Source organism: Chlorocebus sabaeus, chromosome 6 (assembly GCF_047675955.1).
Source record: "Chlorocebus sabaeus isolate Y175 chromosome 6, mChlSab1.0.hap1, whole genome shotgun sequence".
NCBI lineage: Eukaryota > Metazoa > Chordata > Mammalia > Primates > Cercopithecidae > Chlorocebus > Chlorocebus sabaeus.
In genome coordinates this window covers 5,011,973-5,028,354 of record NC_132909.1, presented here as the reverse complement: position 1 = coordinate 5,028,354, position 16,382 = coordinate 5,011,973, and the positions used below count along the sequence as shown (strand labels likewise).

Here is a 16,382-nt window from a genome sequence, read left to right as displayed (position 1 = left end):
TAATTAACAATCAGCTGAAATGAATTCGGGAGATTATCCTGGATGATCCAGGCGAGTCTAACGTAATCAAGTGAGCTCTTAAAGCAGACGAAGAAGTTAGAGACACGGGGGGCGGGGGGGGGGGGGGGGGGGGGGTGGGGAGGAAGTCATGGCTTGGAGGGAAGAGGGGGATTTCACAGGCTGCTGCTGGCTCTGAAGAGGATAGGCAGGTGGAAATCATGAGAAGAAAAGGGAATTTGTCAGCCACCTAAATGATCGTGGAAGCAGATTCTCTCCCAAGCTTGCAGAGAAAAGCCCAGGCAGCTGATCCCGAGATTCGCACCTTGTGAGACCGTGAGCGGAGGACACAGCCTAGCACTGTGGGCTTCTAACCTATGGGGAGAAAATAAACGGGTGCTGTTGTAAGGCACTGAATTCGTGTAATGGTGGAGTCATGGGAAACTGATAAGTACAGGATCAAATTTAATGACAAATTGTTTAAACAGTTAAATAAAATAAGCTATAAATAACCCCAGCAAAGACACAAGGCTGATCCCAGGCATAACAATTGTTATCAGTTTGAGATGTATCCTCCTTTATACATTGATATCTCTATAAATACATGTCTATATATCTCTATATATAGATACATGTATGAAGATCTTATATATAGACATATAGATCTGTATCTTCATATCTATATCTAAATGTAGAGTTATAGAGACATAGATCTATACAGATAGACATAGATACAAATACAGATAAATATGTAGACACACATATATGTTTGTATAGATGGACATATACATAGGTCTATTTGTATACATACATACACATATATATTCTTATTATTATTATTATTATTTTGAGACAGAGTCTTGCTCCGTCGCCCAGGCTGGAGTGCAGTGGCGCGATCTCAGCTCACTGCAAGCTCCGCCTCCCGGGTTCATGCCATTCTCCTGCCTCAGCCTCCCCAGTAGCTGGGACTACAGGTGCCCGCCACCACACCCGGCTAGTTTTTTGTGTTTTAGTAGAGACAGGGTTTCACCATGTTAGCCAGGATGGTCTCGATCTCCTGACCTCGTGATCCACCCGCCTAGGCCTCCCAAAGTGCTGGGATTACAGGCGTGAGCCAGCGCGCCCGGCACACATGTACATTATTAAGGCATTTTGTCTTCCTTCAAAACTCATATAAATATGTTCATGTTGGACTTGTTGGTATTGCTTCACCCAGTCAGTGATGAGTGTGGAAGATGTTTCTATACCTCCTCGGAAACACTGCATCCTATTTCCTGGTGCGTATGAATGAAGCATGTTACTGAATCGCTCCTGTTTACCCGGTACAGAGTCGCGTGTGCTTGTTCTGTCTCCCGCTGTGAAATGCACCAGGGAGTGTAGGTGGCTGAACACGCTGATGTGCGAACTTGCAGATTATTGGGTGGCTCTGACACATGTGTTCCTGCTCCACCGTGATTGTACGTTATTTCTATAGTCGGATAATTGCTAAATTGCCTTCGCCAACGACTGTAAAACCTAGTATCCCAACTAATGTGTGGCGCGGTTCTCCCGCCTTTCATTTTTTGATCTCTTTCAGCGCATCAACTCGGGCATTGCGGGACCTGAGGAATCTGGGAAGCTCAGACTGGGGGGGATGAGAGAGACGAGTTAACAGGATGAGTTCTGTCTTTAACGGCGCTTCTCGCGCAGTCCCGCACATGAATGGAAGACACACGCCCAGACCTGCAGCCCTTAGGCCAACACTTCCCACAGCGCATGCGCTGCACGAGGTCCCGCCCAAAATCGCCCTATCTGTAACCTACCTGCATATACAAAAAAATGCCGTTCTAGAAATGCAGATAGCGCTGAAAGCACACTCATTCATTTTCCAATGTACTTCTCCAGCCCGAGGAACTGAAGTGCTGACGAAATAGTCAATGCATGACTTTGGAGTCAAGAAATTTTTTTAAAATAAGGGTTTCGAATTGGAGTGTAAAAAACAAAATTTTTTTGACATTTACTGCACACTGGATTATCATTCTAAATGCCTTTCACATATGAATGCATAAAATCACAAAACATTGTCGACATCTATCTTTGCTTTTCCAGTAAGCCCACCACTTGGAATAAATGTTTTTTAAAACAGTAGTTTTTAAAAACTCAGGAATGAACATCAGAAGTAAAGAAAAGGGGTTCGGCCGGGCGCGGTGGCTCAAGCCTGTAATCCCAGCACTTTGGGAGGCCGAGACGGGCGGATCACGAGGTCAGGAGTTCGAGACCATCCTGGCTAACACGGTGAAACCCCGTCTCTACTAAAAAATACAAAAAACTAGCCGGGCGAGGTGGCGGGCGCCTGTGGTCCCGGCTACTCGGGAGGCTGAGGCAGGAGAATGGCGTAAAAACCCGGGAGGCGGAGCTTGCAGTGAGCTGAGATCCGGCCACTGCACTCCAGCCTGGGCGATACAGCGAGACTCCGTCTCAAAAAAAAAAAAAAAAAAAAAAAAAAAAAGAAAAGGGGTTCCAGTTCTAAAAACGTGCTGGTGTTGAGTTCGCAGCCGTGGCTGCACTGCCTCCAGCTCTGGGAATTCCAGCCCAAGGAGAAGACGGGTAAACAAGGATTCCAACCAGGGTCGTGCACCGCCCACCCGCAGGAAATTGACAGGGTGCAAATCCACGCTGGGAAGCAGCCAGGAAGCCGCCGCTACCAACGCCTGGCAGGAGCGCCCTCTTCCGGAGCGGGAAAGAACCTCCTGGTCCCCGCAGGACTGCGCTCTCCGAGAAATGGGACTTGGTTAGAAATCCACTGAACTCGCCGGACGCGGTGGCTCACGCCTGTAATCCCACCACTTTAGGAGGCCGAGGCGGGCGGATCACGAGGTCAGGAGATCCGAGACCATCCTGGCTAACACGGTGAAACCCCGTCTCTACTAAATATACAAAAAAAATTAGCCGGGCGTGGTGGCGGGCGCCTGTAGTCCCACCTACTTGGGAGGCTGAGGCAGGAGAATGGCGTGAACCCGGGAGGAGGTTACAGTGAGAAGAGAGCGCGCCACTGCACTCCAGCCTGGGCGACAGAGCCAGACTCCGTCTCAAAAGGAGAGAGAGAGAGAGAGAGAGAGAGAAGAAAGAGAGAGAGAGAGAGAGAAAGAAACGAAAGAAAGAAAGAGAAGAAAAAGAAAGAAAGAAAGAAAGGAAAGAAAGAAAGAAAGAAAGAAAGAAAGAAAGAAAGAAAGAAAGAAAGAAAGAAAGAAAGAAAGAAAGAAAGAAAAGAAAGAAAGAAAGCCACTGAACTCCTCATTTGCAAACTTCCCTTCGAGCGCCTGTGCAAGAAATTGCTCGGGACATCTAAGCAGACAGGCCCTTCCAGAGCAGAGCTGACGGTGCTTTGCAGGCGGTAAGTGCAGAGGATCTGGGTGAGGCTTTTGAAGTCGCTGACCCCGTGCAGTCCACGCCCACGTGGCTCAGTCCTGCCACGAGACGCCCCCAGCGCGCCCAGGCTGGAGAGCGCGCCTGGGAACCCACTGTGTTGTGCTCCATGGCACTGCAGGATGGCTATCGTTAACAATAACGTAAGGTTTCCAGTAGCTAGAGGGAGGAGAGTGAATGTCCCCAACACACAGACATGAAGCAGGCTTGAGATGATGGACATGCTAATCGCCCTAATCTGATCACTAAGCTAAACCTATTAAGGTCGCCACGTACCCCGTGAGTATGCATAAGAACTATTTGTCAATTAAAAATAAATATACACATAAGTAGTAGACACCTTGGAAACCTATTTGAATCTATTTGCAGTAAAAAACAATCCACTATAATTGGAAACATCTTTGCCTGAAAAAACACTTTTATCCCGTAATTGATAATGCTGAATATGAGATTTTATTTTTGCATGGGGTCTGACAATATGTAGTATATGACTGTGGGAGGAAGAACTGGGTAAAGAAATCAATAATATTTTATCGTTGAAAAGAATGCATGAGTATGCACTATTATTATTTGTCAATTTAAAAATAAATTAACTAAATATAAATAGTAGGCACCCCCAAACTTTTTGAATCTATTACACATTTGCAATAAAAAGAATGCAGTATGATTGGAAACATCGTTTTCTAAGAAAAAACCTCTTTTTTCCATCGTTGAAAGTACTCAACCTAAGATTTTATTTTTGCATGGGGTCAAAAAGAACATAGTTTACGCTTGAGGGTGGAGGAATTGGGTAGAGAAATCAGCTACAGGTAGTTTTTTCTTTTAAAAGGGTATGTGACTTTTTAAAACGTAAACTTAATCGACAAATAACAATTGTACATATTTATGGAGTACATTGTGATGCTTTGATAGATGTATATGTTGTGGAATTGTGAGGTCAATCAGTTTCACATATCCATTATTGACATAGTTATCACTTTTTTGGCAAGAACATTTGAAATTCATTCTCTTATTAATTGAGTATATTTATAGTATGCCTTATTATGAACTATGGTCATGTTCTGGTGCCACAGATCTTAAAAAATTATTCCTCCTTTCTCACTGTGCATGAATTTTTAAGATAAATGCAGGGGAGGTAAAAGGATTAATGCAAGCAAAGACGTTTCAGGGAAGAAGTTTTAGCAGTTCTGCTTCATAAAAGTGGTAATTTAACCTGTTTCAGTTTTCTGGATGATACGAGCATTTGGATTTTTTGAAAGCAAGTGAATTTCTTATTGACGGCAAAACAAACAAACAAAAAAACCCATGATGTTTTCAGAGAAAGAGAGAACACAGCAATTGACCCAGAACAGGACATTTACCTGAGAACATTCCTATCTCCTAATCCTTCTCTTGCTCTTCCTCATTCCCAGAGCGTCTTCCTCAGATGAGATTATCTTGGCAAATCCCATGTGAATTTTGAGAATACGCCTTTTTAATTTCATATTCCTTTCCCCACACCACCACTGCACCCACGGGCAGAAGGACCTTGAAATGTAGAAAGGGCGACCTCTCCCTCTGTCCTTTGTCACAGGAGAGGTTCAGGAAGCCTGTGGGTGAGAAACCCACCCGAATAGGACAGACAGACCCCACACCCTGATATCTCTGTGAGAATTCTTGGGAACACTCCTTTATCAGGCCCTTCCTTGCATTGCTATAAAGAAATACCTGAGGCTGGGTCATATATAAAGAAAAGAGAATAAGCTCATGGTTCTGGAGGCTGTATGGGAAGGTTCTGCAGGCTGTATGGGAAATATTGCAGCATCTTTGTCTAGGGAGGCCTCAGGGAGCTTTTACTCATGGCGGAAGGCAAAGAGGGATTAGGCATTTCACATGGCAAAAGCAGGGACAAGAGAGTGGGGAGGCAGGTGCTGACACTGTTAAATTTTCAGATCTCATGAGAACTCACTCACTCTGGCAAGGACACAACCACACGGGAGGAGGCTAAACCATTCATGAGAAAAGCGCCCCCATGATCCAATCATCTCCCACCAGGCCCCAGGTCAAACACTGGGGATGACAGTTCCATAGGAGATTTGGGCGGGGACACACATCCAAACTATATCAACTCCCATCTCATCTCTGCAGAGAGGCGAGTCTACACTCCATCCCCAAGCCCTAAGTGCTGCCCAGACCTCAGGATGTTTAAATCCCGGTGAGTTGCTGAGCTCCCGTCCACACCCTAGAGCCTTGTTTGCCTTCCTGTTCCCATCAGAGATTTAAAGCACGAGCCACTGACTCTTTCCAGGAGCTGTCCCTGGAACTGACACTTGGCTTCTTGCAGTTCTCCCTGTCTGAGGTGGGCTTTTAAAAATTCCATGGATACATGGAGAGTTTGGGTGACCCATCCCCCACAGCCACACTGCATACTGTAGTCCATTCCAGGACTCACAGTGAGCCAGGCTGTTCTTAGACCTCACTTATCCTTGGCCCCACAGAGGCCAGAATCTCCACTCCAGTCCTGGTTTCCACTGAGCTCCCTGCCATGGGACACTGAGCTGCCCGTCCCCTTTAGAGACACAGAATGAGACAGCCTAGGCTATGTATGAACATTTTAAACATGCAGAAAATAGTGTATGGTGTTCCAAATATATAGTTCTAGGTTAAATTTTAAAATGATGGGAAGGGCAAACAACAAATTATGTTATTTGTTTTGGATGTACACATGTGATAAAATGAAAGTGCTAGGAACAGAATAACTAAGAAATGGAGAAAGAGGGAGAGGTAATTAGATGAGATGTGATTACATCACGATTAGGTTAGCCAGGGGGAGTGGCTACGGGGCTCTGGGGCGGTATAAATGCCAGCAGGAGAACGGAGAACGGATCTTCCCCTCAGTGGTCTTTGCTCCCTTCATCGTGGAAGCCCCACTGTGAGGAGTAGAGTTCGCCGAGGGTCCACTTACCCGAGTGGCTGCTGGAGGGAAGGAAGACAGCAGGTTGTCCATGACTGCTTTGGGCCTTGGTTTATTCCAACAGGAGAAACAGAAGAGTGAGAAACCTCTGTAGTGGGTGGTTTTAGATGTTGAGGTAAAGATTACTTAATTGCTTAATAGTATTTCTTAAGACAGAGCCTGATTCAAAAAACGTTTCAGAAATTGTAATGATCGAAAAAATATATATTAAAAAAACAAAAAGAAGAAAAACAAAAAACAAAATTAAAAAATTGAAAACAAAATTTTAGTGACCATATGAAGGTCAACATTTGCAAGGAATGCTCATCCAGCACCCTGAATTGTGTGGGTGCCGGATAAGCAGTTATGGAGACCTGGTGCCTTTGATGGAGGGCTTTTAAATAAGAGATTTCTTCACTTATCTTTTATATCAGTATACTCATTGGCCTTTGCTAGGAGCTGGTAAAAATTCAGGGCCCTGAGCCTCTACCCATAGATTAAGCCAAGCAAGACTTAGGCTTCGAGCCCCCAATCTATAATGGTGGAATAAAGAATAGTTCTACTTAAATATGTAGTTAAAAATGTTTCTTTACCTCTCAGTTTTGGTGATTTGGATTTTGAAGAGGAAAGCACATTTTATTCTAGATTTTCGAATGTGTTTGCCCCCAATGTAGCATTCCCTGATCACTTTTTTTTTTTTTGTATTTTCATGGCAGTATTGTCTTCTCTTTTTCCAATACGATCTATGAAGATGAATTTTATTATCTTTCTGTGGTAACCCGTGGTAATGTATCCTACTACTGCTTTCAAATAAAGAGCACGTTTTCCTGTCGTATTCTATTTATTTTTTCATCTGCTCCAACTTATTGTTTGATTGACCATTTCCATCTTTTCATTTTTGTAATCTCATGTTGTTCTGTCTCTATAGACCTGAGCACTTCCCCCAAATTTTACCTTTTTTCAATCATGTTGTGACAAAAAAAAAAAAAAAAGGCCCGATTGAGACCCCAGGAGAGGGTTCTTTGTTCTCACACAGGAAGAAATTCCTTACAAGTTGCAGAGAACAGTGAGGAGAGAGAGGAGTTTACTGAAAGCTACTACATGACGACCTCAGAATGTGACCGGAAATGCACCGTCTTTTTTTTTTAAGTTGTTCTGAGATAGAGGTCTTTTCCATGTGAAGATTTAACTAAGCCATGTCTACATGCAGTGGGCTGACAGCATGACAACGTTTAGTATTCTGTTGATTTAAAGAAAACCCTCCTTGACATTCTAGTGTGTAGGTCAGGAAAGCATAGCTATCATTATCTTGAAGGCATCTAACTTTGGATATGGGGCATCTGGACATTTTGCTTTCACAGGAGTCTGTTTTGCAAGCATTGCTATGCTGCTTCCTCAGCTGCAAACGTCTTAGGACCTGGGTGGTGACTGGCCAGGACTGTGCCTTGCTAGTTTTCAGATGGAGTTGATTTCTAAATGGTGTCGCCCTCACTCTCCTCTGCTTCTGTTGCCCTAGCACTGTGGTCATTTAGACAAAGACATTTCCCCTGAACCCAGGTTTTCCACTGCTCATCAGTTTGGACATGAAAGGGCTTTACCTGTATTTTCTTTGCACTTTCTGATTTCCACTTGAATATCTTATTTGATCTTAAGGACTTTGATCGCAGAAGTTTCAGACAATGTGCTTCATAGTTTAAAACATCCTTATAATTTATAAAATGTAGGTATATCTAATTTTGACGAACAGAGACTACAGATTGATAAGATATCCAGTTTTCTAATATATTAAATTTTCTTTGAGGCCAATTCCATGATCAATTTTTTCCAGATGTTTGATGGTATACCATGAGGGTCCCTAGAGGAGGGACCTGCGTTGCATACATATCAAACATGCTAAGTACAGCGAACAGTTCTTTTGATAGATCACCTGCTTTTCTCATTCATATTGGTGTCATGTCACTGGCAGAGGAAGGTTGCATCCCCGTAGTTTGAATGACAGAAGGTGTGTTTACTCCTAGGGACACGGTGGGCACAGCAGAGAGATAAGGCTGACTGCATCCTGCCCCTGGGAGATTCCAGGGATAGGAAAGAATCAGCGTCTTGTTTTCTTCCCTCCACAGGGAAACAGAATCCCTCGGGCAGGACCAGCAGTGATGGACCCCAACACTCTCTCCATGGAACGGGGGAAGCAGTTCTTAAAGCAGTGTGGGATCCCACAAAGAGATGTGAGTGCGGGAGCTGCGGGGCCACCTGGGAGGCAGGTGGAATGGGGGGAGTCCAAGCCTAGGGGGACGGCTGAAGCAGGCTCCCCGCCCAGGATCAGGTCATAGTCAGGGTTTCACAACCTCCATACACGGGCACTGACCCGTTAAAATCGATTTGTAATTCCTCTCGGGGAAAATGCCAATGCCACCACCCCTTAGTTCCCACCTGGGAACAGCAGCTCTTCCCGGTACCCTGGGCTGTCACTCTCGGTGCCACTTGAAAGTCACCAGCAAACTCCTCACCGGCTCTGGAGTAAAAAACTGTGAGATGGCCTTTGCGTCCTCATAGCTTAGCTCCCGCACATGCGTGAGAACATAAGGAGTTTGGTTTTGCATTCCTGACTTATTCACAGAGAATATAGTCTCCAATCCCATCCAGGTGGCTGTGAACGCCTTTAATTTCTTCCTTTTATGGCTGAGTAGTATTCTGTCGTGTGTGTATACACATCACAGTTCCTTTATCCAACAGTTGATTGATGGGTATTTGGGCTGGTTCCGTATTTTTGCAATTGCGAATTGTGCTGCTGTAAACATGCACGTACAAGTATCTTTTTCATATAATGACTTCTTAAAAAAAAGAAACCAAGAAATATGAGACTGTCCAGCATTCCCTTTAAAATCTGAGGCAGTTGGGAGTTCCTCCTCTCCTCTGCCAAGCCTTCCTCCTGCCTGCAGAACTCAGGTTGCCTCTCCATTCTCCTTTCTCGGCATTAGATTGACTTGATGACAGAGAAATGGGTTGTTCTTGCCTCTGTGGAGGTTCTTCTGCGATTTCCTCTGAAGCCAGGAGAGGATCCAACCGTCCGCTGTGTCTCGAATGAAAAATGTCAGGCTTTAGTGGGCCGGCCCCCTACAATTTCACAAAGATGTGGATACCAAGAGGAGAGGTAAGACAAGTATTAGGGAGTAAGGATGGGATGGCCTGGGGGACTCCCCAAGCACAGTGTGGGCTCAAGGTTTCTGCTGAACATACCTGGGGGCTTCCATCTTGCATGTCCCCCCATGACATGGGCTGTGATGTGTGCGATGCCTGGCGTGAATATGCACATACGTGTCAGCGTCGCAGGATCCTCAGAGGGCTGGTCCTGGCTTGGCTTTGTGCCTGCCTCTGTGTGAAGAGTGGCATGGGGTCACAGGGGTCTCATGTGAACGTCACGAGTGTCCATAGGTTGAATATGAAAGCTTTGCAAAGCTTTGAGCTTCTGGTTGGTTTTCTGAGTGAGAAGCTATTCTATGAAAATAGCGGGTTTTCTGGAACTAGCTGGAATAAAAATCACTAATTGTTAGCTATTCATCTCTTGGCTTTGATTAATATTGTCAGAGGGTTTCAGCTCTGAGGCACTGACTGCACACAAACTCAGAGCCCAGAAAACTTTTATGCAAGGCTGCAAATCTCACTTCTCCCTCTAGAAATCAAGCAGCTTTTGGTTTATAAAATCTGTGTCCTGTTCTGGGAGTAGGCCAGGCTGGGAGAGAGTCACAAAATAGCACAACTGGCACCTGGGTTCAGAGAGGACCAAGTTACAGTGGGCGTGACTCAGTGGCCAGTGCGTCCCTCCATCCCCACTTGGGTAAATAAGGGTAGGAGGGACTTTTGTCTGGTGTCTGTGTAATGTTTTCTCTCTTATGATTAGGAAATCCAACAATCAATTAATAAAGAGGACTGATCAGAAGCTCAAGGACCTGCTACAGATGGCAGGTCATCCTGTCCGTCACCAGGCTCAGAGGCTCCCCACAGTCAAGAACCCACAGAAGCAGCAGAGGAGACCCGTGGGGCAGAGGACTCCCCCAGCAGAGGAGGAGGAGTCCAGGGTCAGTGGGGGCTTGAAAATGTTGGTAACCAGTGGACACCAGAGTGTGGGCTTGAACACGGGAACCGTGTTTATGACTTGGGGGTTCCCACTGGACTCAGGCCGACAGGTCAGTGCTCTCCTCCCTGGCAGACTGGCCCATTCGGAGTCTCTGAGGCGCAGCCTCATTCTCTGTCCAGTGTCACGTCCAGCCTGGTGTTTGCCGAGTCCTCAACACTGGTTCATTATCTTCACTCTCAGACACGCGCGTCCTTCCTCCTGGGATCCCTGTTAAATGGGCTCTGGGGAGGACGATAATATCTTGAGTTTCCTGGCAACCAACAGCCCATGGGCCTATGTCCCCCTCCTAAAATAATCCACCTCCAACCCCCAGGTCTTGCGTGAACCTTCGCAGGTGCCTGTGATTGCTGTTGACTCGCTGCTCTCTGTCCTCCTCCACCTGCAGATGAAATGCAACAACTGCGGGGCCTTTGGGCACTCCGCCAGGAGCAAGACCTGCCCCATTAAGAGGTGGAGTGGGGCCCTTCCTCTGCAGCCCCTGGGCTCACACAAGGAGAAGGAGAACCTGCAACCAGCAAAGCCCCGGCTACCCCAGGCTCCAGGGCCCTTTATGAGGAATGACAGAAAAGAGGAGCAAGGTCTAAGGTAAGGATTTTGCAGGGTCAAGGACTATTCGTGAGGTCAGCGCCTCAGGAGCTGTGTCTCCCCTACTCTTTCTGCAGAGTCTTCTCTAGGCACACACAGGAAAGCTCCAAATGCAGGTGTGCGGGGGCCACTGCCTCCCAGGGTCCACACTCCGAGCTTATTCCAGCGCTGAGAGTCTCTAGAGGGCAGGGGCTGTGGGAGACCTGAGGATGTTGCCCGTGGTAGGCAGAGCAGCACCAGGGTCTGAATGAACTTAGGGACCTGGGGCCATGGCCGGGCAAGTAGGGGGAGCTTCCTGTAAGTGGGGCTACTTCTGAGATGAGAGAAGGGGCTGTCTTGGCAAAGTTCATAGAGGCCTGAATGTCTCCCTCACCCAAAGCAAGGGCTGGGCTGGGTTCTGGGAGGGTGCTTGGTTCCCAGTCACTGGTGTGGGCAGGAGGATCAGGCGGGTCCAGACAGTGAACGTGATTTCCTCCACAGGCCCCAGCAACAGCAGAGCAAAGCTCTGACGCAGACATTTCCCAGGAGTCCCCAAGAGAAAATAGAGGGAGCCTGGAAGGAGCCAGTGGAAGCCTGTTTCTTCCTGAGGGTGAGTATTCCCCAGCCCCTCCTCTGTTTCTCCTCTGGGTCCCCTGATTCCTTCACTTCTGTGCCCCTCACGGGTGGGGATCATGTTTAAACGTGGGCTGCCCTGCAGGAGAACTGCACTACCCGAGGACTTCGCATACTCGTTTCCAGCTTCTTCTTTTTTTTTGTTTTGTTTTTTTTTGAGATGGAGTCTCGCTCTGTCGCCCAGGCTGGAGTGTAGTGGCACCATCTCAGCTCACTGCAAGCTCCGCCTCCCGGGTTCACGCCATTCTGCTGCCTCAGTCTTCGAAGTAGCTGGGACTACAGGCATGAGCCACCACCCCTGGCTAATTTTTTGTATTTTTAGTAGAGACGGGGTTTCACCATGTTAGCCAGGATGGTCTCCATCTTCTGACCTTGTGATCCGCCCATCTCGGCCTCCCAAAGTGCGGGGATTACAGGTGTGAGCCACCGCGCCCAGCCTCAGCTTCTTTGTTTGAAAGTTGGTTTCTGTGCCTTTATTTACAAGTTGGCCAGCAGATGCTGCTGGGCGCATTTCAGTGCCTGTGGGGAGTGACTGATCAGATGTCTTCGGGGTACAGGCTGCAGATAAGGCATCTCCTTCATTTTTATACATGTTCTTACATCTGCTTTCAAAAGGAGCTGTGCCATTTCCAGTCTCCACGTTGTGTGGGGGAATTGATATTCCCTTGATATTAACAACAGACAACATAAAGACAGTTTTAATTTTCATATGTGATAGTCACAGCAAACAGAATGGTAGGCCATCTTTCCCCAACACTATTCCTGAAGTGACAATTCTGCATATATTCAGTGACCATGTGTACATCCTTTTCTGTGACATTTAATTTCCTACGTCCTATCTCTTTTGTAGGGTCTTCCCTATATTTGATCCTGATTTAGACGCACTCCCAGTGCATGTTATTCTCCTCTGTTTCTCATATCAGCCTGTCCTAGCTTGCTTCTTGTATTCACACAGCTTCTGTTGTGATGTGGTTTTCCATGTGAGTTCCCTGCTTCATAGAGTTTGGAAATTCTACTGCTGAGCTGTCTCATGTGGAGTGTTTTCTCCTGCAGCATCCTACCGTGCCTCTGCCTGTCCACACCATCAAGAAGAGATGTGCCCTGGGCCCTGTGTCCACAGGTCCACCACCTGTCTACATACCTGGGATGAGATTACTCTGCCCTTCGGATCACAATGATCGAGCTGAACTGAGCATCTGTGGACCCACCAAGGGACATGGCAGGGACATTACTGCCTCCCTGCTCCCTGTTCTGAAGAGCTCCCACCAGAACCACATTCTCAGTGCCAGGCCGCCAGTCAACAGGCCTGATGTGTCCTCCCACGGTGCCCCCCAGCCTGCCATGAAGGCGTCTGCGCTGGGTCCCGGCCTGAAATCCCAGGCAGAAATCAAACGTCCCAATGCAGACGCAAAGCCCGGACCACAGCAAGTCAGACGAAAGTGTGGCCAGGACTCCAGAACCCAGACGCCAGGAAAGCAGCCTGCCGCCATCCCCACCCAGACCGTCCAGAACCCCACAAAGAAAGCAAGACTCAGCTCCTTCCCAACCCCCGCACTGAGAACTCAGTTCCCGGATGTGGGCACCGTGCGGACACTCCAGCCTCCCTTCACGGCAACTGGACTTGGATCCAGACAGGCACCCAAGCCGACCACAGAGACAGCAGCCACCAAGACAGCAACCCTGCAGCCCAGAGTCAACCTCCAGCCCCTACCCAGCTCACCTTTCCTGGGCCCAGCCCAGGGCTGCCCCGTCCTCCAGCCTGGACCACCCATTCACGTTCCAGGGAGGCCGGGCAGTGTCACCTTCATGAGAGGGGACAAGGGACAGGAGAGCCCCAGGTTCAGAACGTCTCCCACATCCCACCCTCCTGAGAACTCTGCTTCTGCTCAGAGCCCTCACGTCTCAAGGGAGCCTGAGGACCGGTGTCCCCAGGTCTCAAGGAGTGTCCTCTATGAGGACCTTCGGGTCACTTCCTCCTCTGAGGACAGTGACAGTGACTGAGGCCCCCAAGGCAAGAAGACCCGGCTTCAAGTGCATGTGACTTGGAAGTGGCTGAAAGGCTGAGAAGCGGAGAGGCAGGAAGCAGCCCTGTGTGGGCTCAGCGCTTCCCTGGCGGCGGTGCCTGTTCAAACGTGGACCCCAGATACTATCGGGGATCAAGGAACCCTGCCTATTTACATTATGTAAATTTAACCTGCATTAAAATGGGGCTTATGAAAGTGTCCTATACGTTTCTTTTTCAATTACATATAATTATGTGAGAAACTGAGTCAACATAAGCAAACAATGTTCCACTAGTGTCAATAGAAAGCTTTGAAACGCATCTGAGGGAGGGAGCCAACGACCGAGATTTGAGTAATTCTGGGCAAAGGGCCCTTCGATGGTAGTGGAAAACCTCAGTATCTACTGACTTAAGAATATTTGACTGTGAAGGAGAGTTGTAGTGAGAAACGCTTAGCCTTGGAAAAATGGGGAATTTTTTTTCTTGGAAGAATGTGGTTTTTTTAAAATCACTGAATTCAAACATTTAAGAAACTGTTCTTTTTTATACCGTATACATTTTTCCAGGATATCAGACAAGGGAAATACTCCATTTGTTTTATGAAGCTACCTAGACTCTGATTTCCACTGTGATAGGGAGGGCATCTCAGCTAGTGCACGTGTAAAGTTGAGGTACCAATATTCTCAATGTTGGAGTGATTCAGTGGATTCAATAACTTATGCAAAGCATGTCACGAATGGCACATGATAAAATGTATCTTACTATTATTATTATTATGCCGCAAGTAGTCAATAGAGTAACTTCAAGTTTTTTAATGAATTTCACTTCTAAGGATGTATTCTACTAGCCTTGGAACTGTTGTTATTAAAAGTCATTGTAAAATTCTGTTTGGTTAATTTCTTTCCATCTGAATAAAATTCGTTGCACTATGACATGTCTTACAGGTGTTTTGAGTTTTCCTTTTCACCTCAGGCCAATTTCCTTACATTTCAATCATCGTGTTTCATTTACTTGAGCAAAGAGGACTGGGTGCCCAGAGTGTCACCCGCAGACCTGTAGCTTCTGAAAAACACAGACCCTCAGGCACAGGCTGCCCCTGCGGAATCAGTATCTGCAGCTGAATAACAACCCCAGGTGTTTCACAGGTGGGTGAAAGTGGGATAAGCACGAAAATAAACTAACCCTGAATTTGGTTGCACATTGGAATCTCCTGGGCGTGGTGCCTAAGCACTAGGGGCCCTGAATTCTCTGACATTCCCCTAAATGCCTGGCTTTGGTTCACCGACAGTTCAGCTGAGCTATATCACAATGTTGTCAACAGGGCTAGTATGGATGGTTAACCTCAGTCCCAGCTACACAAAACTGAAAGCAGACAAAAGTGCTTTACTCAGTGCTGAGACTCCAGTATCTGAGGTTAATGGCCATGTTAAACATATTTAACTTGCCACTTGGAAAACTATAGATTGAAAGCTTAAGGACAGGCCTATTTGGGACTGTGAGCTGCTGCTGCTGTGTCTCCTGATTTGAAGTCCAAACTCTTCTTTGGACTGTAATCTTGCTGGTGCCTGTTTCTGATGTAGTGATAACCCCTCCATGCTCTACTTGGAGCTACTGATCAAAGTTCATTTATCTCATGTCAGGGAGATTCCTTCAATGGCTAACTTTAGGTGTCACCTCAACTACATTGAGGGATACCTAGATGCTAAAAGCATTGTTTCTGGGTATGTCTGTGAGGGTGTCCCCCCGAAGATGGGTGTATGAGTCAGTGGCCTGAAGCGGGGAAGATCCAGCCTCAGTGTGGGTGGGCACCATCCAGTTGCCTGAGGGTCTGATGGAACAAAAAAGTAGATGACTGGCAAATTCTTCCTCTTTCTCTCCTAGTACTAGGACACCCTTCCTGTGATGCTCTTGGACATCATAACTTCAGGTGTTCCAGCCTTTGGACTCTGAGACTTGCACCATTGGCCTCCTGGTTTCTCAGGCCTTCAACCTCAGACTAAGAGTTACACTATCAGTATGAAACATATTTTTTCATCTTCACTTTTAATCCACTTGTGTTTGAGAATCTAAAGTGAGCCTCGTATACACGGCATGTAGTTGGGTCATATGGTTTTTTCCTATTATTTATTTTTTTGGAGGGAGGCAAGGTTTTGCTCTGTCACCCAGGCTGTAGTGCAGTGTTATGACCAGAGCTCATTGCCGTCTCAACCTCCCGGGCTCCAGTAATCCTCCCGCCTCAGCCTCCTGAATAGCTGGGACTACAGGCACGTGCCACTATGCCCAGATAATTTTTAAAACTTTTTGTAGGTACTGGGTCTTGCCGTGTTACTCAGCCTCATCTTAAACTCCTGGGCTCCCATGACCTGCCCTCCTCAGCCTCACAAAGTGCTCTGATTACAGGCGTAAGCCACCATGTCCTGCTGTATTATTCATTTTTAAAGTGGATAGAATATTTTCTATTTTACTTTCTTTGAGAAATTCAAATAAAGTAGACCTTTCTGTTTGTGATCCTAAATTGATTTTTCAGTCAGTGGTTGTCTGCTGAGAAAGGGCACAAAACGTCAGAGTCTCAGGAGCGTGATGTTTCATCATACAGAATTCTGCTCCCTGTGACCAGAGCTTGATCTTTCACGTGTGATTAAAGGCAAAGACACTTCATTGCTCTCTGTATCAGCCTTAACAAAGAGGTTGGCCCAGCGAAGGTAAGAAATAAA

General features: G+C 46.8%; 1 protein-coding gene across 1 annotated transcript; it reads left to right on the top strand.

Annotated features, from left to right (window-relative positions):
* The first annotated feature begins 10,290 nt into the window (after window positions 1–10,290).
* Window positions 10,291–13,667, top strand: LOC103235211 (protein FAM90A27P-like). Its single transcript, XM_007997939.3, has 4 exons — window positions 10,291–10,410; window positions 10,855–11,054; window positions 11,535–11,643; window positions 12,720–13,667. Exons 1-4 carry the CDS (start codon window positions 10,291–10,293, stop codon window positions 13,665–13,667), a joined length of 1,377 nt encoding a protein of 458 aa, XP_007996130.3.
* The last annotated feature ends 2,715 nt before the right edge of the window (window positions 13,668–16,382 follow it).